Source organism: Arvicanthis niloticus, chromosome 14, assembly GCF_011762505.2.
Source record: "Arvicanthis niloticus isolate mArvNil1 chromosome 14, mArvNil1.pat.X, whole genome shotgun sequence".
In the NCBI taxonomy this organism is placed as follows: domain Eukaryota; kingdom Metazoa; phylum Chordata; class Mammalia; order Rodentia; family Muridae; genus Arvicanthis; species Arvicanthis niloticus.
The window spans coordinates 25327190-25351441 of NC_047671.1; the positions used below are offsets into that span (position 1 = coordinate 25327190).

The 24252-nt window shown below is 44.0% G+C and overlaps 1 protein-coding gene across 3 annotated transcripts in view; it reads left to right on the forward strand.

Annotated features, from left to right (window-relative positions):
- Positions 1 to 2800, forward strand: part of Txnl1 (thioredoxin like 1) — a 33389-nt gene extending 30589 nt beyond the window's left edge. For 2 of the 3 annotated variants that reach the window (XR_013103649.1, XR_013103650.1), the window contains exons 8-9: positions 321 to 1124; positions 2566 to 2800. Coding sequence is in view for 1 of the 3 variants with exons in the window: in XM_034518085.2 (XP_034373976.1) it covers positions 2566 to 2595 (30 nt within the window). In the remaining 2 variants the exon portion in view is untranslated. The remainder of the gene's footprint in view (positions 1 to 320; positions 1125 to 2565) is intronic. The other variant, XM_034518085.2, reaches the window with a different exon arrangement.
- Positions 2801 to 24252: the final 21452 nt, after the last annotated feature.

The following is a 24252-nucleotide window of genomic DNA, read 5'->3' on the forward strand; positions in this document are numbered from 1 at the left end:
TTGTCTGTTTTGGCCCTCAAAGGTGTTGTGCACACTTTGGCTATTTGCTGTATTTGCATTCTTTGTGGTGTAGCATGAAAAGCTTGCAGTTTTAACTAAGAGTGAGTCTTTTCTTTGCTAAAATAGGCTTTCTACATAGATTGCTTCATATTAAATGCAAATGTGCAAAAGTGAGAAAATTGGGGCTTCTGCTTCTTAAGAACAAGGCGCATGTGAAAAGTAGACCACATTTTATCACTTTTTATAAAAATAGACTTTTCTAAACTGGCCATTTACCACATGCGCTATTTTTATAACACTTGTATTTGTTTATTTTTCAGCTTTTTTAATACAACTCAATGAACTAAAAGCAGAAGATTTTTTTAATGAAGTAATACACAGATAAACTCTGTCTCACTGTCCCCCCCTGCTTCATTGCTCATCTGCCACCCATCGCTCTCACCCTCCCCAGTTCTCAGTTGGCTCCGAGGTTTCTTCAGCTTCAGCATCTGGATCAGCTTCTTGTTACCTAGATTGCCTCCAGCATCTCTTCCTTCAGGCCCACCCCACTCCTGACTCAGTCGGCCCAGTATTTGCTTGCAGTTAGCTGCCTTTGTTTTCTTACCACACTAGGCTGCTCACAAGGCAGGGTTTTGTTTTTTAACCTACTGCTGTTTTGTTCAATATTTTGAGAAATAATTTTGAAGTAAAATTTAAATGTTATAAATGCTTTTAAATTTAATTAGTTGAGTAATATTTTTATCTATTTTAAAGTTTTATATTTTAGGAGCAGGAGAATTGTTCTGGAAAGTACAAATTTTTCTTTTCTCTTTTCATTTCTTTCTTTTTTTTAAATTAGAGCTAGTGTTACGTACTTCTTAGGTTTTAGTTGCAAGTTGTGAGTTTTCACATTGGAACAATATCCTCAAAATTTTTTTGAGGTGTATCCTCTCATGCTGAACTCAAGGCCAGTTGAAGGACATACGGACTAAACAACAGGCTGGGTTAAAACACTAATGCAGAAGATCAATGGATTCTTTACTGAATGAAAGCTTTTAACGTCTAGTTCTGATGTACCTAGACTTTGGTTTGTCTGGGGTGTAATAGAAAGAATTAAGACAGAATGAAAGAGCTTTATGTTTGGGGTAAGAGTCCGCATGGAATGCTGAATTTCTTCTTTTTTTACAGAGAATACATATTGGCAAGTTGAGAGTTGTCAACCTGTGAAACAGTATGCAGACTTGCATCTTCTACTGTATCACATCCTCTAAAATTTTGTTTTACTATTAATTGTTTTCTTTTGCTTAATCTAATAGCTCCATGTTTTGCATTTCCTAAGTAATACAGTGATTAGTAATTTTGTGTAGTGTGTCAGCTAAAATTGATTCACGCCATAGGTGGTACCATCTCCCCTGCATTCTGGTGTATTGGTAAAAAAAAAAAAAAAGCCCTGTTTTTCTTACTCTTGTCCACTTTTCTGGTTTTTTTTTTGATGCTATTGTCCTTTTGACTTCTGAGCTATTCTGCTACAGTTTGCATGGACCAAAGAGGAATTTCCTTAAAAGTTGTCCCTGGCTCAAGTGAAAAACAAACTACACAAAAACTGAGAACATCAGTAGAAGGTGTTTTTAGGTATATTCTCATGAATGACATTGACCCAGCTATTTTCTGTTACACACATGTATTAATGACCTGTGGACACTACTATTAAGAACAGAATCACTTTAAAATAAGAAACTTAACTACCAACAGACATGTAGTTCATTATAAAGGGGATTTCTTTTGCGACATTTATGCTTTGGGAATATATTATTTAATAACAAACTGTTTAGATAAATTACTCTAGAACACAGAACCAACAGAGAACCTGGTTTCATGACTTACTGGTAGATACCAGGTCTGTCTATCTTCCCTTCCTTCCTCCCTCCCTCCCTCCCTCCCTCCCTCCCTTCCTTCTTTCCTTTCTTCCAGTGCTATGACATTTATAGGAACTAAGGCATTTTTATAAACCTTTAGGACTAGATTTTTTTAAATCACCCAGGTGCAAGGTTTATTTTTTATATTTCTTATAGACCATTTCTAGCAACCAGTTTTTTTTTTTAAGCTAGAAAAGAACTCATTCTCAGTCTGCTTTCATATTGAAGGAAATGTCTAGAAAACATGAATTTCGTGTATCGTTTTAAATACAGGTTATCTTGTAATTGACATTAGATTTCTAATTGCCTAAAACTAGTACACTAAGAATGGTTTACTCATATAGCATTGTCTTTTTTTTTTTTTTTTTTTAATTAACTTCTCTAAACTGTCAACCTGGCTTGGAAAAATTAAGTTTCTTCTTAAGACAGAATGGGAAGCCAAAAGTAGCTTGCATGCGTTTAATTCCTTGTGTTTAGGGGGAGGGGATGTTACAGTTTGCTGCCACAATAAAGGCACATTGCATGCAGAAAGGATTCAAGGTTAAAAATTACTACCAGGACAAAAGGACTAAAGTCTTCTTGAAATCATTATGCTAGTATCTTTTAAACATATTTCTGAATCATTAAATTATACATAATTTTATTTTTATTTTTATTTTTGTTTTTCTAGGTAGTTGGCAAAAAAGGGGAAAGCCATTAGGGTACAAAAGACACTGGAAGACTTACTGCAGTCAGATTTGCAGCTCCTGGATAATTGCTTGATTCTCTTCGGAAAATGTTAATCTTTTATTTGTTGCCAGTACCAATAAATCATTGCTTTTGTTCAGATGGTATCACTAGTGTTTCTATTGTAATCTTGTTACATGCAGTTGTAAATAAAAGTCATTACTTTTGCCAAGCTTAAATTTTTGTCATTCTGTATAAATTTGAAGATTGGCTAACTTTTTGTTTTAGAAGAGTTGTGTCTAGTATCACATTGACTAAAAGCTAGTCTATCTCTAGAGGAACAGACCGTTGCAGGAATTAGGAATACTGTCTATACACATGGAATGTTTTGATAAGGATTTGAAACATCCATATATGTGGAAGCTTTTGATGCATGGCTCTGGAATAGTTAACCAAGTTCAAGTACATTCTGACTTATTTTATCAAAATACATTTGGGTATCTAGACTTTATAAATTATAAACACCCAATTATAAACACCCAATACTCTTACCTATCACTGGTAGTTAACAGATTTCCAAATGTTTTGTTTTTAGGTTAGCTTCACTGTTGATATCCTTGAGTGCCTGCCTCCCAGATGGTGGGATTGGAGGCATATTCCACTAAACCTGCTCTCAGGCCAGGACTTTAACTTTCTGTATAAACCTAAAATTAGATCAGCTATTTCCTTTAATAATACAGGTATTAATACTGAATTCAGAAAAAATGGAAAATTATAAAACAATGAATTTATGGAAAATTAGAATTAAAGTCTAATTTATTATCTAAATTCACCAAAATATTCACTGTAAATATATAGATAGAGAACATGATTTAAGGCTTAAAATGAGCTGTCCCAACTGTTTGTTTGAAAGATTTTTCACAAAAGATTGGCTAAGCAAAATATTTGTTCTTAGGCTTTTTTAACACTTACTATTGGCAAATTTAATGTTTAAATACTTTGTTTTATGTGTATGTGTGTTTGGCCTCCATGGGTGTGTATATTCATGTGAGTGGGGTGCCCAGCGGAGGCAAGAAGAGCCTCAGAACCCCTGGAAAAGGGGTGACAGCTACTTGGGAACTGTCATGTGGGTGATGGGAACTGACCCTAGGCCTCTACAAGACTGCTGCTCCAGCCCTATACATCTGTCTTGTAATTCATTATTTTAAAAGCATATGTAAGACTATAACTTGTAATTCAGTTAATACATTTGAGGACATTCTTTCTTATCTAGAAATAGTTCAGAGATTTGCCCTTTGGATACTAATGTATTTATACATAATTATGAAAAAAAACTATAGATATTGAAGTAGTGTTGAACTAGTCCTTTTCTGAAACTTGTGTCATTAAATAATGTTCAGTTCATTTGTATGTGAGCACAGTAACTGGTCTGTGATGATGTCTGTATTTTATGTATTTCACAGTTTGTTGACTTAAAACGAAAGTAAGACAAAAAGTAAAAGTTTATAATACTTGTAAATCATCCTGAAGTTGTTAATCACACCTGAAATGGAGAATAAGATTAACATGGAAAGTTGTAGTTTATACTTACCCCTTGTGGGGTAATCATTAAAGTGCCTCATCTTGGGTGTAAATGGTCTCATCCTATTTGACTTCTTGGAAAACCAAGTAAACGTGGTTTCACATTTGCAAAGAATCAGACATCAGATCTTTTGTTCATATGACTTCTATAACTTTGTTGCAACATCTAGATATTCCATCATTCACATGGAAGTAGTGAAGAATGCTAGTGGGAAGCTTACATGCGTCACAAATTTCTCGCAAAAAGTATGCATAATTGAGATGTAAAACATCAAGCTAAAAGTGCTATTTTCTGTTAAGCTAAAATAGTTAATATATAAATATTCATAAATATGTATATTTACATGTAACAATTTTTCTGAAAAGAACATGAAGAATATGTAGCCTTGGCTTTTTTTTTTAATCATTAGCTATTTCTTAATGTTTTCTAGAAAACTAATATTTATTTTGTCAGCTATAGCAAATCACATCAAGTTGCCTAGTTGAGACATACAATGAAATGCTCTGTCAGCAGAAACAAAGTCTTGCCATGAGAAGGCTTTTCATAGAAAGCCTAACAAGACTAGCACTTGTTACTTCACTCATGTGTTCCTGTTGGTCCTTTAGAAATGTATTTTGGCTATCTGCTGTCAGGTACCAAATTGCCCCCTCTTGGAACATGAATGTGTTGGATGGAGGTAGTCAGCCTTCTGCCAACCATGTTTCTCTAAATGATTAAAGATGTGTATGATGCTTTTTTTTAGTGTTAATAGTTTTTGCTATTAGTGTACATTTAATACCAGCATTTGTCTTATGGTTATCATTAGTATTAAATTGAGAGTCTTGAGACCACAATGTCAGCAATGATATATAGTCTGTATGTCACAGGGAGTTGCACCTTTGTCAGATCTTAACAGTGCGGTCACCTGAACAAGATCTGTACAATGACACCGTCAGCTGACATGCCAAAATGTATTGAGGATGTCTTACAAAGCTGAGTCGCTAAAAGAAAAGCTACTAAGAACCAGTCTTACCCAGGGAAATGTCTCTTGATAGGTTATCCAATCCCAAGTGGTCAGCCCTAAATACATATGAACAGTAGTTAATGGACTTGACAGGTTATATTTATATACATGCAGATGGGTATATATTTTCTATTGCTGTGAATATTCCTGACCAAGGTGTGCTATAGAGTTCATTAGTACTTGGTGAGTCTATGACCATTATGTTGGGGAACGTGGCAGCAGGCAAGCTGAGGTGGTAGCAGTGCTTGCATGCAATCTGATCCAGAACTAAGAGGCAAAGAGCCAACCAAGAATGGTGTGGGCCTTTGAAATCACAGCAGGAGAAAGAAGGATTATGTTACTTTAATTACATTTAAAAATAAAAGATTGCTAATATGTACCTTACTTGAAGCAATACCAATACCCTTGGTTTCTTTTTTATTATACCAAAGACAATTTTTGTCTGTAGTTTCTTAATTGTTTATATATGAAAATCTCATTTGTCTACTCATCTCATTTGATTATCATGTTTGAGAAATATTGATACAGGGGAAATTGGAATTTTTCTCCTAAACTTTTTAGTTTCATTAATAAAGTACATTTTAATATATGTTTATTTGTTTGTTTGTTTGTTTGAGACAGAGTCTCCCTGTGAAGGGCTGTCCTGGAACTTACTGTGTAGATCAGGCTGGCCTTACAAGAGATTTTCCTGCCCCTCTGCTTCCCAAGTGCTGGGATTAAAGACATGGGCCACTACACCTGGCATAACATTTTGTAAAGGGGTAGTTTATTATGGAGACTTTTTGGCGATTGTTGCCCAGGAACACATTTAAATTACCTTGAATTTTGTGTCTTATTGAGGGAGCTTTTTTGTTCCATGAAATTTTAAAGTTTTGCAGAATAAAAAGTCAAATTACGGCAAGTTTAAAATACATTAGTGGTTTCATTAATAGGAGAGTTTAAGAATGGGCTCAGATGTATGCTGAAGGACAATTTTATTAGCATTTAGAAAAAACAATCCTAGGGCAGTAAACTTTATTAGCTACCTAGAGAATAGAGGTGGAGGGGAAAACTGTACAATAATTGGTCAGATGTATAGACGAGCAGCTACTGGGGAGACTTTAGAGAAAATAAAGATGCCCAAAATGTTTGGGGCACCCGACGTATTAAAGCGTACCTAGAAAGGATACAGAAAGAATAAATGTTTTCTGAATAATTCAGAAAAACAGGCTGACACAGAAAGCTTCAGTACTGCTGCATAATAGGTGATTTCATTCGCGCCTCATCTGGAGAATCTTTTTGTCCTTTCCTGGCTCTCATATTTCACCTGGGGGGGAGGGGGCTTTCAAAAGCCCTTGCCAGGCTAGTCTCTGCCTCTGCTTATGGGTCAGATAGAAGCTCTTAGTTCCTGCTCCAGTACCATGCCTGCCTGCTGCTGTGCTCCTCACTGTGATGGACTCACTCTCCGATACTGAGCAAGTCCCCAGCTAAATGGCTTCTTTCTTATGTTGCTTTGATCATGGTATTTCTTGACAGCAATAGAAAAGTCACCACTGCCGTGTGACAGCACTGGTACAGAGCACTGCTGTCCTAAGGTTATTTGTGTGCTTCCTAGTGAAGAAGCTGGGCCCTGGCAAGTGCTGGGAAAGTGCATCATGTGTCAGCACTACGTGGCAGGTAAGTGAACAGGAGTACAATGCAGCGGGGCTGGTATATAGCAAGAATGGGAACGGGCTTGCACATGCCACTGTATAGCAACACTAGTATCTGGCAAGTATGTGAATATGTGCCCATGCCATCACAGCGGTGCCAGGACATAGCAGTCATGCTGTAGCATGGTTTTGTGGTACTGGGTCATGACAGGCACTTAAATGTGCATGCCTGCCCCTTCATTTAGGTGGAAGCGGAAGGTATATGAACAGACATGCCCATTTGGTGACAGTGTCACATGGCAAGCACTGGGAGAAGCCTATCCTCACTGCTACCTGCATGTGTTGGGACACAAGCATGTAAACGGTACACATGCTGCCAATTGGTAATGCTGTCACACAGCCAGCATGCTATGACAGTGCTGAACGTGGTAGGTATCCAAATGAGATCGATATACCACCATGTAGTTAGACATGACAGATGCATGAGCAGATGTCCCTAGGCTGCCCTGCACAGCCTTAGGACCTGGCATGGGTGCAAACACATGTGCTTATGCCACGAGGTGGCAGGTCTGGCATGCCACAGGATTTTAAAAAGGAGAGCTAGCACTGTCATGCGGTGGCATTGGAAGATTGCCTGAATGTGAGCAGGTGTACTGCAGAACCATATGCTTTGTGTCGCTGTAGACAGGTCACCATGTGAGAGCACTAGGACATGACTGGCACATAGACAGGCATGCCCACAATGCCACTTGGTGAGCTTGGCAGCCTCATGAAATGGCAGGCGCATAGACAGGAGTGTTGTGCCACCATGTGCTGGCATTGGAACATGACATGCCTGAACATGAATGCCCACGCTGCCACGCATTGGGATGTAGCAGATGCCAGTGTTACAATATGGCAGCACTGGAACATGGCATGTAAGCTAACAGGCATGTGCACAGTGCCGTGTGCCAGTGCTGGGACACAGAAAGCACACAGACATGCATTGTTCTCTATATCATTGGAGGCAGAGGGGCCTAGCAAGTAGACAGGTGTATCTGTGCTGCCATGAAATGGTGGTGTGACATAGCAGACATGCAAACAGGTGGTGGCAGGCACATGGGAAGGCATTTTTGTGCTACCACATTGTGGCACTGGACATGGCAGGTGAGCTGTGTTCCCATACCATGGGGCTGGGACTAAGCAGGCATGGAAATGTGTACCCCCATGGCTGCCTGGAGACAGGGGACACACCCATCATGCATGGAAACTGGCATTGCCATACTGCCATGTGATGGCACTGGGACACGGCTGGTCCACAAAAGTTATATTGCCATGAGGTGGTGCTGGGACACAGTATGGGTAGGTACAGGTGTTTCTGTGTCATCAGAAGGCAGTACTGGATATTGAAGGCTTTCAGATAGGTGAGCAAGCTTCACCACAGGGCAGCTCTAAGAGATGGCACCAAGGTGAGCATGTGTGGCTCTCCTGGCACATGACACCTCCATATTGGCACAAGTGTAACCAGACCTGATCCTGATACCATATGTCAACACTGGGACACAGCAGGTACAGGCACAGACAGACATGCCTGCCTCCATGGAATGGCTCTGGGAAAGGGTAGACATGTGAACGAACAAGCATTCCCACCACTGTGACAGGAGACAGGCAGTCATGTGGACAGATGTACCAGGGCTGTCTGCAGGTGGTGCTGGGACACTCCATGTTCTGAGTAACACGAGCCAGTGCTGCTGTGTGGTGGCTTTATGAGGGGGCATGGGTGTGAACAGGTGTGGCCACAGAGCAGACATGTAACATGGCAAGGGTATGACCAGGACTGTCCATGGTATCACTTGCAGGGCTGTACCACAGCAGATATGCAAACAGGCATGGTTGTGCCACCATGTGGAGGTGCTGGGATACATCCAGATGCAAACAGGTGTGGTCCAAAATGGCAGGCATGTGAACAGGTGTGAAAACTGTCACATAGTAATTCTGGCATACAGTAGTCTCCAAAGTGCATGTCCTTGTTGCCACATGGAACCACTGAGACAAACAGTTGCAGAAACAAGCACGCCTATACTTCCATGTGGTGTCAGTGCCCAGACAGTCACCTGGCAACAGTTGGACACAGCATAGGTGTGAACAAGTGTGTTCATGCTGCCTGAGGCTGCAACACCGTAGGCTTGCAAACAGGTGAAACAGCACCACCCAGTGTGGCCCTGGGAGATGGAACAGGTTGTGAACAGGTGTGCTGCTTCACTGTGGCACTGGGCTTGGCAGAGAGCAGACATGCAAATAGGCCTGCCCGTGATGCCACAGGTAGGTGCTAGAAAAAGCGGGTGAATGAGCTTACCCACAACACACCCCGTGGAAGTGTTGAAGTACTGCAGGTGCGCAAAGCGAAGAGCTGTTCCGCCACATGGTGGCGCTGGGACACAGCGAGTGTGGGAACAACCTCGCCCATACCACCATGTGGTGGCCCAGGGACATGGTAGGCATGTGGAAATGCCACACTGTGGTGCCAACAGGAGTGCTGTGCCACCACCTAGAGGCACTGGGGCAGGATAAGCACATGAATAAGTGTGCTTGCACGTAAACAGCACTCAGACATAAAAGGAGCGTGAGAAGCCAAGCTCATTCACCACATAGTCACACAGGTATGCGGCAGATGCATAAACAGATGTGCCCAACATATGACAGCGCTAGTACATAGCAAGTGTGCACACAGGCATGCATAGGCTTCCACCTTTTAAGGCTGTGGCATGGCGGATCTGGGACATGAAAGACATGAAAACAAGCATGTCCATGCCAGTGCTTGGACACAGCAAATACATGAACAAAAGAGCCATGCTGTCATGACATGTTGCTGGAACATGACTGGTGCATTAAAAAGACACATGTACATCAGTACCCAGTGGTGCTGGTATATGGTATCTGTGAACACTTGTGCTTGCACTGACACATGACATTACTGGGACACAATGGTTACAAAAACAGGTATGTACTGCCTTGTGGTAGCGCTGAGAGACAGCTGATGCGCAAACAGGTTTTCTGGCACCACCGTGTAGCTACGACAAGATGGCACCAGCGAAAGAAGGCCTGGTCACATTGTCAGAGGGCAGCATTGAGACATCTCAGGCTTTCAGACACACAAGTCAACAACATCATCATCACTGAGAGATGGAATGGTTGGGACAGGTGTGGCCATGCAATCACATGAAGTCCCAGACTAGGCAGACATGCACACAGGCTTGCTTGTGATGTCATGTGTTAGCGCTGGAACATGGCAGGCATGTGAATGGACATTCTCAGACCACTGTGTGTTGATGCTAGGATATGGCAGCTTCCTGGGCCACCACATGGTAACGCTGGGATATGGCAGATACTCAAACTTGGACAACCCTGCCACCACATGGAAGTTCTGGGACACAGGAAGGTGTGGAAAATTGCATACCTGTGTGGACATAGCACAGGTGCAAACATGTGCCAGCACTGTCAGGGGGGTAGTGCTGGTCCATGGCAGGCACGTGAACAGGTGTGCATGCACCACCAGGCAGCATTATTGGGACACGGCATACATGATAAAAGATTCCTGTGCCACTGTATTCTGGCACTGGCTCATGGCAGACACATGAACGAGAAGACTCACCACCACTTGGCATTGCTTGGACTTGACAGGCACATGAACATGAATAAATATTTCTCCAGGTGACAATCCTGGGCCACAGGAAAAAAAAGTACAAAAATGCCTATTTTTGATGTCAGGTGTTGGCACTGAGACACAGCAGGTGTACAAACAGATGTGCCACACCACCATGCACTGGGATATGGCAGTCATGCAAATATGTGTCAGGACTGGGGCATGCAGGTGTGTTAATAGGAGTGCTGTTACCCCAAATGGTGATGCGGGGATATAGTGCTTGTGGGGACAGGCTTGCACACACCATCAAAGCTGTGCCAGAACCTGACAGGCACACAAACAGCTGTTTCTACAGCAACACATGACAGTCCTGGTCCATGCAATGCCTGTACCACCTCGTGGAGGCGCTGTGACATGACAAACACAAAAACTGTCATGCCTTTCACTATTTGGTAGCACTGGAATGTGAAGGTCCATGCACAGGCTTGCCCGTCATACCATCTGACAGCACTAGGATATGTCCTGGGTGTGAAGAAGTGTGTGCATGCTACCACATGGCAATGCTGGCCTTAGCAGATGTGCGAACATCCCTGCCCAGGACACGGCATGTAGGCACTGGAGCAGAGCAGGTGCATGAACAGGCATGCCCATGCCACTGTGTTGGGAAATGGCAGCTGGGTCCTTGGGACTGTTGCGCCATCACATGTTGGCTCTGGGACACAGCAAATATACAGAACAAGCTTGCTGTTCTGCCATGCATGTGGTGGTGCCAGTTCATGGCGGGTGATCGAACAGGGTTTTCCACTCTTCATGTGGTGGCATTGGGACAGAGCAGGCACATGAATACATATGCCCATGCTGCTATTTGGTGGCACTGGGAATGACAGGTGTACGTACATGCGTGCCCCTCTGAGTTGTGGTGACACTGGTGGGCCTTCACATGACAGTGCTAGAAAACCAGAGCTATGCCTAAATGCCTACTGCCACGTGGCGGTGCTGGGCACAGCAGGAGTGCCGGGTTGATACATGGTGGCCCTGGGACATAGCAGACACTGGTGCAAGCTTGCCCACACCACAGCGTTGCATCACTACTACACAGCAGGCATGCAAACAGACATGCCCAAGCAACCACATGTGGTGCTGGGACACTGCAGGTGCATGAACAGACCAGTCACGTCTGCATTGCCACATAGCAGCGGCATGGCACAGGTGCAATCAGGTATGCCCTTGCCAACAGAGGGCGGTGCTGGAACATCACAGGTTTTCAAACAGGTGAGCCATATGGCAGCACTGAGAGAGGGCACAAGTGCAAGCACTGTGGGCATGTCACCGTTTGATGGTATCAGAGTTGGCAGACATGAGCAGGCCTGCCAGGAACACCACACGTCAGCACTGGGACATGACAGGTGTGCCAAGAGATGTGTTGAGCTGCCAAGTGCTGCTGCTGTAATATGGTGACCGTGAACACGCATGTTTGTCATGATATCTGGTGGCCCTAGGACAGAGGAGGTGAGCAAGCAGATATTCTCAGGCCACCACGGGGGCGGGGGGACATTGAGACATGGCAGGTGCATGAATAGAAGAGGCCTGCTGCCATGTGGTAGCATTGGGGCATGGCAGGTATGGGGACAGGCTTACCTGAATTATCACATTGTGGTACTGGGACATGGTAGACACATGAACAGGCATTCTAGAACCCAGTAGGAATGCAAACACTCATCACTGTGTCATGACATGATAGTTCTGGGACATCATAGGCATGTTGTATTAGTCAGGGTTCTCTAGAGTCACAGAACTTATGGGTAGTCTCTATAGTCAGGGTTATGATGACTTACAGTCTGTAGTCCAACTCCCCAACAATGGGCAGCTGTGAATGGGAAGTCTAAGGATATAGCAGTTGCTCAGTTTCACAAGGTAGTAGATTCCAACAGATGTGCTGGCAAGTAAATGCAAGCAGGTAAGGAAGAGTAAATCTTCCTTCTTCCAATGTCCCTAGGTAGGTCTCCAGTAGAAGGTGTGGTCCAGATTAAAGATATGTACCACCACACCTAGATCTGGGACTTGCTCTGTCCCAGATGATCTTGAACTCAGGGATCTCCTTGCCTTAGTCTCCTGGGATTCATAGCCACTATGCCTCAAGATCTTGCCGCTGGGCAGTGGTGGCGCATGCCTTTAATCCCACTTGGGAGGCAGAGGCAGGTGGATTTCTGAGTTCGAGGCCAGCCTGGTCTTCAGACAGCCAGGGCTACACAGAGACACCCTGTCTCGAAAATAAAAAAAAAAAAAAAAAAAGATACAGAGAGAGAGAGAGAGAGAGAGAGAGAGAGAGAGAGAGAGAGAGAGAGGAAGGAAGGAAGGAAGGAAGGAAGGAAGGAAGGAAGGAAGGAAGGAAGGAAGGAAGAAAGATGCCAAGATCCAGGTCAGAAACTTGTGTCTCCCAGCCTCAAGATCTGGATCACAAGTGAGCCTTCCAATTCTGGATTGTAGTTCATTCCAGATACTATCAAGTTGACAACCAGGAATAGCCATTACACATGTGAAATTGTATGTCTATGCTATCACGTGAGAGCACCTGGACACAGTGCAGGCATGAAGAAATGTTTCTGTGCTAGCAGGGTCAGTATTGGTACGTGACAGGCACAGACATGTGTGCCCACGTTCCCGTGTGCTGGTCCTGAGACATGGTAGGCATGTAAAACAGGTATGCCTACACTACCACATGGCAACCTTGGGAAATGACAGGTTAACAAAATGACAGGTTAGCATGGTGGTGCTTGGACATCACTGTTGTAACAAGTCTGCCAGTACAGCCATATGTCAGCACTGGTAAATGTCAGGGACATGATTAGGCATGCCTGCACCAATGTGTGGTGACACAGGGACATGGCAGGTATACAAACAGTGCACCCCACGCCAGCAGGTGGCAGCACTGGTTCGCAGAAGACATGGGAACAGATGACACACTACTCCCACCTCAGCTCTGAGACGTGGCAGGCACATGAACAGTCATGCCTGGGCCACCAGGTGGCGGTGCTGAGACACTGAATGCCTAAAAACAGGTGTGCCTGTGCTGCCATTTATGGGCATCTGAGAAAAAGCAGTATGTGAACAAGAATGCCATGCCATCACAAGGTGGTGCACATGGCATACATGTGAGCGGAGATGCACATGCCCTCACATAGTTAGTGGTGCTGACGCACGACAGCCTTGAACACACCTGCCCACGCTGACATGTTGTGTTGCTGGGACACAGCAGGGATGGAACAGGTGTGCATGCATGTGATGTCAGAGGATGGCACTAAGACCAAACAGACTTTTATAGATGAGCCAGCACAGCCAAATGCGACATTGGAAGATGAAACCGTTTTAAGCATGTGTCGTCATGCAGCCACATCAAGATTCCATATTCAGAAGACGTGTACAAGCCTACTCACAATGCTGGGATGCAGAAGGTGTGCAAACAGGCTTGCCCACACTGCTGCTTGGCAGAGTTGGGACATGTTAGGTGAGTGGACAGATGTGCCAAGCTGCCACATGGTGCCACTGGGCCATAGCAGGCATGCAAACAGGTGTGCACACTAATGTGTTTGCTGGCACTGCTACATGCTACCTGGGGGCATGGTAGATGCGCAAACATGCATGCGCACTCTGCTGTGTGACAACATTGAGACAAGGTAGGCACATAAGCGGGCATGCCCACATTGTCTTGTGGTGGCACTGGGACACCACAGGTGCATGAACAATCCTGCCCATGCCACCGATGGCAGTGCTTAAACATGGAAGGCATGCCAAGAGGTATATCTTTGCCACCATATGGTGCCTCTGAGACACATCAGGCATGTTAATGGGGGTGCTCTCACTATCACCTGGTGTCACTGGGACCCGGCCAGCGTGTGAACAGGTATGCCTGCCTCACCACACAATGGCACGGGGACATGGCAACTTCAGGAACAGTATTGTCTACACCTCCATGCTGCGGTGCTGGTATGTATATATAAACTCTTCCCTCCTGTGAGCTTCTACCTTGGGCTAGAAGGCTCACCTGTATCACCAGGTGTCAGTACAGGGACATGGGTGATGCATCACCGGGTGTGCCCATGCCACCATAGTGTTTGTACAGAGCAGATGCATGAAAATGTGTGCCACATGGTGGCATTGGGACATGCCAGGTGCAAATGCGTATGTGTGTGTGTGTTTGTGTGTGTGTAGGCCACCATATGAACACTGGAGCATAGCAGGCTTGCAAACAGGTGTGCTCATGTGAACATGTGGTTTTGTTGAAACATGGCAGGCTCACAGAAAGGAGTGCCTTGCTATTGTGTGTCAGCACTGGAGGCAGATGCACGAAGAGGAACGCTGTGCCATCACCTAGCGGCAGTTGGGATATAGCAGCTGTGACAATAGGATTGCACACATTTCTACAAAGTGGGTATACGACCTGCTCTACAATCTGGCATAGCTGGTCCTCACACAAGCCTGCATACCGCCATGATGGTGCTAGACCGGGGCATGTGTACAAACAGGTGTGCCTGTGCCACAAGGTGGCGGCACTGGGACATGCAGGTGGGCTAACATGTGTCCCTTCTATCACACAACAGCACTAGAACATGGCAGGCACATGAACAGGCATGGCCTAGGTCACCTCGAAGAGGTGCGAAGAGGTGTGCCCACACCACCTCATGGTGGCATGGCATCACAGCAGAAGCATGAACAGGTATGCTAACACCACCTCATGGTGGGGCTGGGACATGGCATGTGCTCAGCCACGCATGACCCCTCTGTCATGTGGCAGTGCTTGGAGATGCCTGGCAAGCAAAAAGGCGTGTCCAGACTGCCACATACAGCACCGGGACACAGTACATGTGTGAACCTACATGCCTTTCTCATCACATGATGTGCCTGTGAAAGTGAAGATGGATTGCTTTCAGTAATGTACACAATAGTGATCCTGCCAATCCCTGAGTATGGGAACGTTGTCTTCCAGTATCTTCTTCCAAACCTTTCCTCGGGGCTTTAAAACCTTTTATTTCAGAGGGCTTTCGAGTTATGGTAATTAGACAAGAAAATAAACTATTTTAGTTCAAAGTAGGAATGGGTAAACTGACAAGTTATTTCTCCACCAGTAAAATGAGCCAATTTAAAGCCATATTAGAGCAGATATATCAAGGCAGGTTTGTTGGGAAACTGCTCTCAGGGAGTTCACTGGTCCTAAGGAAGGAGACCAGGGAAATAGCCTTGGGAAGGGAGATGAAGTGGAAAGAAGAAAGAGGGAAAAGTGTGAGCACAGAGAGAGGGAGGGAGGGAAGAAGAGAGGTAGTAGGGAGAGACAGAGAGAGACAGAGAGAGACAGAGAGAAAGAGATGTGGAGGAGGAAGAGACCACAATGTCTGGACTATATAGGGAAGAGCCTCTGGGGGAGGGGCAGCCCCAGCCCCTGGGCTGGAGAGTTCAAGGTAGAGGGTGGGTTGTGCCAGGTAGAGACTGAGGGATGCTGGGAGAATCTGGAGGCCAGGTCTGCTTTGGGATGTTAAATATGCACCTCAGTTCCTTGTACTAGGTCTGAAACCCAACATAAACTACCTCTATTTATAAATTATATTGTGTCTCTGTCTGTCTCCCTGTCTCCCTCCATTTCCCCTCTCCCTCCCTACCCACTAACATCTATCTACAAAAGATCTTAAAGAATCAATGACTGTCCAGCACCTCTGGAAACAATAAACAAATGCAGTCATGCTATGTATTGTGTACGAGATTACTATACACAATTAATTGTGTTTTTTTTATAGTGATGATTACAGTTCCAGAAAAGGAAGTTAAGGAAATCTCATTCATAATATGTATATATTTAACACCTCTGTGGAATAACATTAGATCTCCCAATGGGTACCTTCTCCAGTTCCAACTGATGCTGTACAACTTTCCTCACAAGCACATAAAATAAAGCTCTACACATCAAGCAATGGTCTCATAGATTTGATGGACAGCCAGGAGACACTCCCACTCACCTCCCAGATGAACCCCTGTAAAGATCTCTCATCAAGTTCAGTAATCAATGTTTCCATCTGCTGCCTGGTTTGTGGATAAGACCCAAGCTCATAAAACACAAAGGGCCTGATAAGGACAAGTTCCCCCGAGATGCCACACAGGGACAGGCTGCTGTCTACCAGTTGTCAACAACACAGAATGACTTGGAAGGTTGTACAACTTACAGTAAAGTAAAGATGCTCCCACACATGCACCCTGGATATTAAAAGCAGTTGAACTGTCCTGGTGGTGATCCTGGTTCCCTAGTTTCTAACCCTCAGTTTAGGGGGAAGCTAGCCTCACTTCTCATTTCTTGCACGTGGATGAACAATTACCTTCTCAGTACTGGCGGCCACCAGTACTAAAGTACCACAGTGATTGTAGTGCCTTCATTTGGACTGTCATATACATCTTGTTTGTAAATGGCTAACATATAAAAGGGATAAGAAAAGGAGAAAACAAAGACTCCTCTCTCTGCGTCACTTGAAAGTAAATGTGCTCCTAATTGTGTTGAGGCAGCCTTTCTAAGGAGAAAGACTGACAGAAAAGTTCAGTGCTCATAAGTCTCTCAAAGGCTGAAACCCTGGCAAAAGCTTAGTAAGGACAAAATTGATGTGGTATTACAGAAGAAAAAGAGCGTGTGTGTTCCATGGTGAGCTCTTCTTCCCCTAGAGTAACTGTGTACATTTCTATCCAAAAACAAAGAATACTGTGGGTGGAATTATTGCTTGCCCAGCCCAGGACACTCTGAGTATTTAGGCATGGTCAATATAGAGGGACCAGCAAAACTCACCTTGAGCATAGAAACTGTTAGATCCAGTGAGACTTGCACTTACAGGAAGTACAATGTGGCCACGCTGCTCCTTGGGCCTAGCTCTTTGTGAGTGAAGAAAGCCAGCTCTGACCCCATAGAGTCTGATATGAATGGCAGTCCTATTGAAGGAGGTGGATGGTTCATGGGTAATGACGGTGGATTGTGGACAGTTGACTGAAGTAGTGCCGATCTACTGATATCTGAATCTAGTATTAACCTTTTGAGGAAGTAATTGATACAATCAGTGGAATTTTGGCTTGTATATTGGGCTCTGTTAACATTTTTCTTTTCTATGCCAGTCGCTTACAACTCTTGAGATAAACTAGCCCTTGGTTGCTGTTGGGGACTCTTTAAGACTCACAGTCAGTGGGAAGAAGATCCATGTGAGGTGAAGAAGGAAACGTCAGAGTCAGTACTCTCCTTTCAGGCACTGGCTCAAAACTTCCAGAGTCTGACCTCATGGTTTATTCTTTTTACACATTTAAGCTCAATATTTCTACATGACAATTATAGCAGCAATGTTTTAAGCATAACTACATAGAATATCTCTGCAAGGTAGCAAAGCCTCTGTGACCTTTACAATAAGAGTAAGTTCTACTGGCTGATAAACAGAGCTCAGGGCTAGACCCTAGAAGAAGGATCAGCGATAAGCATAAGGATACAATCTATTGATGGAGGATGCAAAGCACATGGGACCTCTTTCATAAGGATGAGTTCTATTCACTGAGAGATAAAGCTCAGGATTAGAACCTAAAGAATGATCAGGATATTGGGGGAGTCAGGTGAAGACTGACTCCTAGTAAAGTAGCAAAGGTTCATCATTAGATTGTTTGAGCATTTTCAGTCTGGCCTTCCAAGTGACTAGCCATCATTCATTTCCCTAAAAAAAAAAAATAATAATAATAGGCCCTGTGTAGTTGTCAATCCTGCTTTGCCCAATGCTTACCTAAGCTGTGCTTCTGCTAGATTAGGATGATCAGGCTTGAGCCTTTAATGATCCTTGTTACCTTGCCAAAGATTTCTTTTCATATATTTAAAATGATTTTAACATGCCCCGTACTTCTGGACATGATGGCACTTGGGACACAGGGATAGGCAGATCCACGTCAGTTTGAGACAAACCTGGTCTACACAGTGGGTTTGAAGCCAGTAAGGACTACTAGTGAGACTCTGTCTCAAAATAAAACAGCAAAAGCCAAACTCCCATAACAAAAATGCCCTGTGTCTGAAATTTATGTTCTGTATCTTGTATGCTGTTCTGTGTTTATTTTATTAGCTACTAGAATGGCTACTCCAGCTTGTTTCTTGGGTCTGTTTTCTTGGGAAACCTTTTTCCAGCCCTTTACTCTGTGATAATGTCTATCTTTGTTGCTGAGGTGTGTTTCTTGTATGCACCAGAATGATTGATATTGTTTCCATATCCACTCTGTTAGCCTGCGTCTTTTTTTTTTTTTTTTTAAGAATTAAGTCCATTGATGTTGAGAGATATTAATGGCAAATGATTGTTAATTTCTGTTATTTTGGTGATGGTGGTGGTAGGGTGTGAACGTGAGAGTGTGTTTATGTGGGTTGGTATGTGTGTGTGTATGTGTATCTGTGTCTCTGTGTGTGTGTGTCTGTGTGTGATTCTCTTGGTTTTTCTTGTGTGAAATTTCTTTTGTTTTCTTGGGTGTAGTTAGCCTCATTGGATTGGAGTTTTCCTTCTAATATCCTCTGTAGGGCTGGATTAGTGGAAAGATATAGTTTAAATTTGGTTTTGTGATGAAATATTTTTCTCCATCTATGATGATAGAAAGTTTTGCTGGATATATTAGTCTGAGGTGACATCTGTATTCTCTTAGAGTCTGTAAGACATCTGTCCTGGCTCTTTTGGCTTTTAGAATCTCTGTTGAGAAGTCATATATAATTCTGATAGGTCTGCTTTTATATTCTACTTGACCTTTTCCTCTTGTAGCTTTTAATATCTTTCTTTGTTCTGTACATTGAGTGTTTTGATTATTATGTAGCAGGAGGTTTTTCATTTCTGGTCTTTTTGCTATTCTGTAAGCTTCTTGTACATTTATAGGAATCTCTTCCTATAGCTTAGAGAAATTTTCTCTATGATTTTGTTGAAGATATTTTCTGGGCCCTTGAGCTGAGAGAATGTTTTTCTTTTTCTATTCCTATTATTCTTAGGAATTCTATGGTCTTTCCATAATGTTTCAAATTTCCTGGATATTTTGTGTCATAAACTTTTTAGATTTAGCATTTTTTTGAGTGATATATCAACTTCTTTTATCATATCTTCTATGCTGGAGATTTCTGTCTTCCATCTCTTGTGTTCTGTTGGTGATGCTTGGGTCTGTTCTTGTTCTCTTCCTTAGGATTTCCAGGATTCCCTCAGTTTGTGTTTTCTTTATTGCTTCTATTTCCATTTTCAATTCTTGATCATTTTACTCATTTCTTTCACCTATCTGATTGTATTTTCCTGTATTTCTTTTAGGAATTTGTTCATTTCCTCTTTAAAGGCCTCTATCATCTTCATAAGATTGTACTTAATGCTTCAGCTGTGTTAGGATATCCAGGGCATGTTGTGGCAGGATAGCTGGGCTCTGGTGATGCCATATTGCCATAGCTGTTGTTGATTGTGTTCTTATGCTGTCCTTTAGCCATCTGGTTGTCCCTGGCTGGATGATTCTGATGTCAGCAGGACTCCTTGGGGATCCAGGCAGAACCTGACAATGGATTTCAGGGAACAGGAAGATGCTTTCTTCTTCTGCTGGTGGTACCCTGAGTGGACTGAGTGGGAAGGGGATTGGCTGGGGAGGGATCTAAGCTGGACACTCCTGGAGCCCCAAAAGGCTCCCCTGGAAGGCAGGCAGAGCCTTGGGCCAGAAAATGGAGGCCAGGGGACATTGCACACCTTACCTCTGTTAGTTGTGCCCCAGCAGGACCTGACTGGCAGGGAATTGGTGAGGGAGAAGCGTAAGCTGGTTGTTCCTGGACCCCTAACAGACCCCCTCAGGGATACAGGACACTCTGGGAAGTTCATTAATGCTCCTCAGGATAGCAAGGTGAGCCCAGAGTCAGACTGCAGCTTTTGTGGGTCTAAAGAGGAGAAAATAAAGAGGCATGGAGGGAAGGAAGGAGGGAGGAGCTAGAGTTAGAGCCAGCTAGCTAAAAATAGATCCTGTGGTGATTATCACTAAGAAGAAAGATAGAACAAACCACTGAACTGGCTCCCTCTACACAGGATGTTTTTATTCCTCATTTCTTGGCATCCCTTGCTCTAGCCTACAGGATAAAGAATGAAGTAGGGATACAGAAATGGAAACATTTTTGAGCATCCTAGCTGAAACGCTGTGTTTTCCCACAGACTTACTGAGAGTTTCCCACTTAGGCTGAGAAAAGAGAGTAAGAATACATAGGTGATGTAATGTCCTTCAGATATCCAACCAACCCATGACACAAGCTCTAACTGGGCACTAGCATAGTGACTGGAGGAGATTGTTTCAAAATGGAAGGACTTAGTGATAGGATGGTGCAGAGAGGGTGGGGGCACCTTTGCAGGCCTGTGCCAAAGTGTGCTGCTAAGCAATTATGTCCACAACAGATCTAGTGTAAGAGGTTTATTGAGGGAGGGAGAGAGCAAAAGGTCTTCTTGGAGTGGAGACATGAGAGAGAACTGGAGAGAATGAACAAGACAGAGAATGATAGAGAAAGAGACAGAAAATGAAAGGGAAAGAGGGAGAGAACAGGAGAGATGGAAATAACCAGAGTGAGATCAAACAAGATATAGAGTAGAGGGAAAGAGAGAGAAAGAGAGAGAGAGAGAGAGAGAGAGAGAGAGAGAGAGAGAGAGAGAATCAGAGACACAGAGAGACAGAAGTATCTGTAGTGACAAGAGACACAGAAAGACAGAAGTATCTGTAGTGACAAGGGGGGGGGGGTCTTTTATGCTCCACACCTGTTGTACCTAGTGGCTTTGGATGATTACATAAGCTGGTTTTAATGCCTGATTGCTAGTCCTGAGAGAAACATGATTTTATACTGAAGTGATATTTTCTTGATGGGCCTTCTCAGGAAATTGAAAGGCTATGACTCATGAGCTCAGAATGGCGCATCAGAGATTTTGAGCAAATTTAATCAGCACCTCTGAGGTACCATTCTCGGATAGCTATGAAGATCAGTGGGATCCACGGACCGAAGTCTCCCTTTCATCTCCTCTCTTATTAAGTAGCTCCTGGTCTTCAGGAGTGATCCCTAGGGCATTGTGACAGGTGATCCAGCCTCATACCAGCTGTTATGAAAAGAATCAAGGCTAGGCATGTCTGGAAGCTTTTTGTTCCAGGGTAGAGGGGCTCACTGTAAATACCTAGTTGTGTCTTGAGTGAACACTATGTTAGGTTAAGCACCCATCATTTTTACTTTCAGGTGATGAGAAGTTCAGAATCCTTGGGAATAAAAATTTTCAACTTTCTGGGAAGCATACAGGGCTCCTCATAAGGAGCCACTGACAATGGGCCATTAGTCCATGATGGCCCTGACTTAGGGAGGATAAGTTTGGAGCTGAGTCTGCTCCCGGGACACCTGGTTAGAGGAGATAACAAGGCCAGAACTGAGCTGGTTTCTAAACTCTTCAAGGTCTCACCAAACATGAGGAAACTAACTTAGCAGCCAATCGAAACTGCACCAATGTCACAGCTTTGTCTTGACCAATCATATTAGAGGTCATCTGAACCTTCTGGAAAATCCCCCTAGCCCTGCATTAAAGGGGGCCTATGAGCCCCTCTGTTTATCATCATTTTGATGAATGCAGGTAATTTCTGCAGAACAAACACTCTTTGTCTTTGCATACTATTTGATTCTGGGGTCTTCCTTCAGTGATTCTTGGACCCTAACAGTGCGTCAGTTGGCGGTGGCAGAAAGATCAGCCGTGGGAAGTAGAAAGCCAACCACCTCTTTTCAGCTGCCCAGGCCAGTCACTGTTAGCCATGAGTGCATGTTCATATTCTGATGGGCCTTCATTGTTATTCTCACTAACCAATCAAGTTTCTACTCACTGGGAGATTCTCCCAAATTGTTGCCAGGAACAACCATCACTGAGAGGGTCAGCTGTAGGTCAGCTGTTCCATCTTGACTTTGTCTACCTGCTGAGTGCAACCTTTTTCTGTCCCTCTATCACATGACATGGCTGTCCTTTTGTTGTTGCCAACTTGACACAAGCTAGGGTTCTCTGAGAAAAGGGAGCTGTAACTGAGAAAATGCCTCTGTAAGAGTGGAGGTAGGCAAGCCTACGGAGTGTTCTCTTAATTAGTAATTGATGTGGGAAGGGCAGGTCATTGTGGGTGGTACCATCTTTGGGCCAGAGGTCCCAGATGGCATAAAAAAGCCAAACGTGTAAGCCATGGCAAGCTAAGCAGCATCTCTTCAAGGTCTGTGCCTCAGTCCCTGCCTGTAGGTTTCAACTAGCCAGAGTTTCTGTGCTGATTCATCAGTACTGGATTGTTACCTTGAAGTCTGAGATGAAATAAAGCATTTCCTCCACAAGGTGATTTTGGTCATGGTGTTTTATTGCAGCAATAGAAGCCCTGACGAAGAGAGTGGTAGGTATGAGCTGAGAAGCAGCACTATGTATGTTTACAGCACTATGAATGTGTAAAGCACTGTGATATACACAGTACTGTGTACATATACAGCACTACATATGTACACAGAACTATATATGTACAGAGCACCACATGTGTATACAGCACTATGATAAACAAAGCACTATGTTGTAAACAGCACTGTGATGTACACAGGACTGTGATGTACACAGGACTGTGATGTACACAGCACTGTGATGTGCACAGGACTATGATGTGCACAGGACTGGGATGTGCACAGGACTGGGATGTGCACAGCACTGTGATGTGCACAGCACTGTGATGTGCAAAGGACTGTGATGTGCACAGGACTGGACTGTGATGTGCACAGGACTGTGATGTGCACAGGACAGTGATGTACACAGCACTGTGATGTACACAGGACTGTGATGTGCACAGCACTGTGATGTACACAGGACTGTGATGTACACAGGACTGTGATGTGCACAGCACTGTGATGTACACAGGACTGCGATGTGCACAGGACTGTGATGTACACAGGACTGTGATGTGCACAGGACTCTGATGTACACAGGACTGTGATGTGCACAGGACTCTGATGTGCACAGGACTGTGATGTGCACAGCACTGCGATGTGCACAGCACTGCGATGTGCACAGGACTGTGATGTGCACAGGATTGTGATGTGCACAGGACTGTGATGTACACAGTACTGTGATGTACACAGCACTGTTATGTACACAGGACTGTGATGTGCACAACACTGTGATGTACATAGCACTGTGATGTACACAGGACTGTGATGTACACAGCATTGTGATGTACACAGGACTGTGATGTACACAGGACTGTGATGTGCACAGGACTGTGATGTGCACAGCATTGTGATGTGCACAGCATTGTGATGTACATAGCACTGTGGTGTACATGGCACTGTGATGTGCACAGGACTGTGATGTGCACAACACTGTGATGTACATAGCACTGTGATGTACACAGGTCTGTGATGTACACAGAACTGTGAAGTGCACAGCACTGTGATGTACCCAGGACTGTGATGAATACAGCACTGTGATGTACATCGCACTGTAATGTACATAGCACTGTGATGTACACAGGACTGTGATCTGCACAGCATTGTGATGTACACAGAACTGTGATGTGCACATGACTCTGATGTGCACAGGACTCTGATGTACACAGGACTGTGATGTGCACAGGACTGGGATGTGCACAGGACTGGGATGTACACAGGACTGGGATGTACACAGCACTGTGATGTACCCAGGACTGTGATGAATACAGCACTGTGATGTACATAGCATTGTAATGTACATAGCACTGTGATGTACACAGGACTGTGATGTACACAGGACTGTCATGTGCACAGGACTGTGATGTGCACAGGTCTGTAATGTGCACAGGTC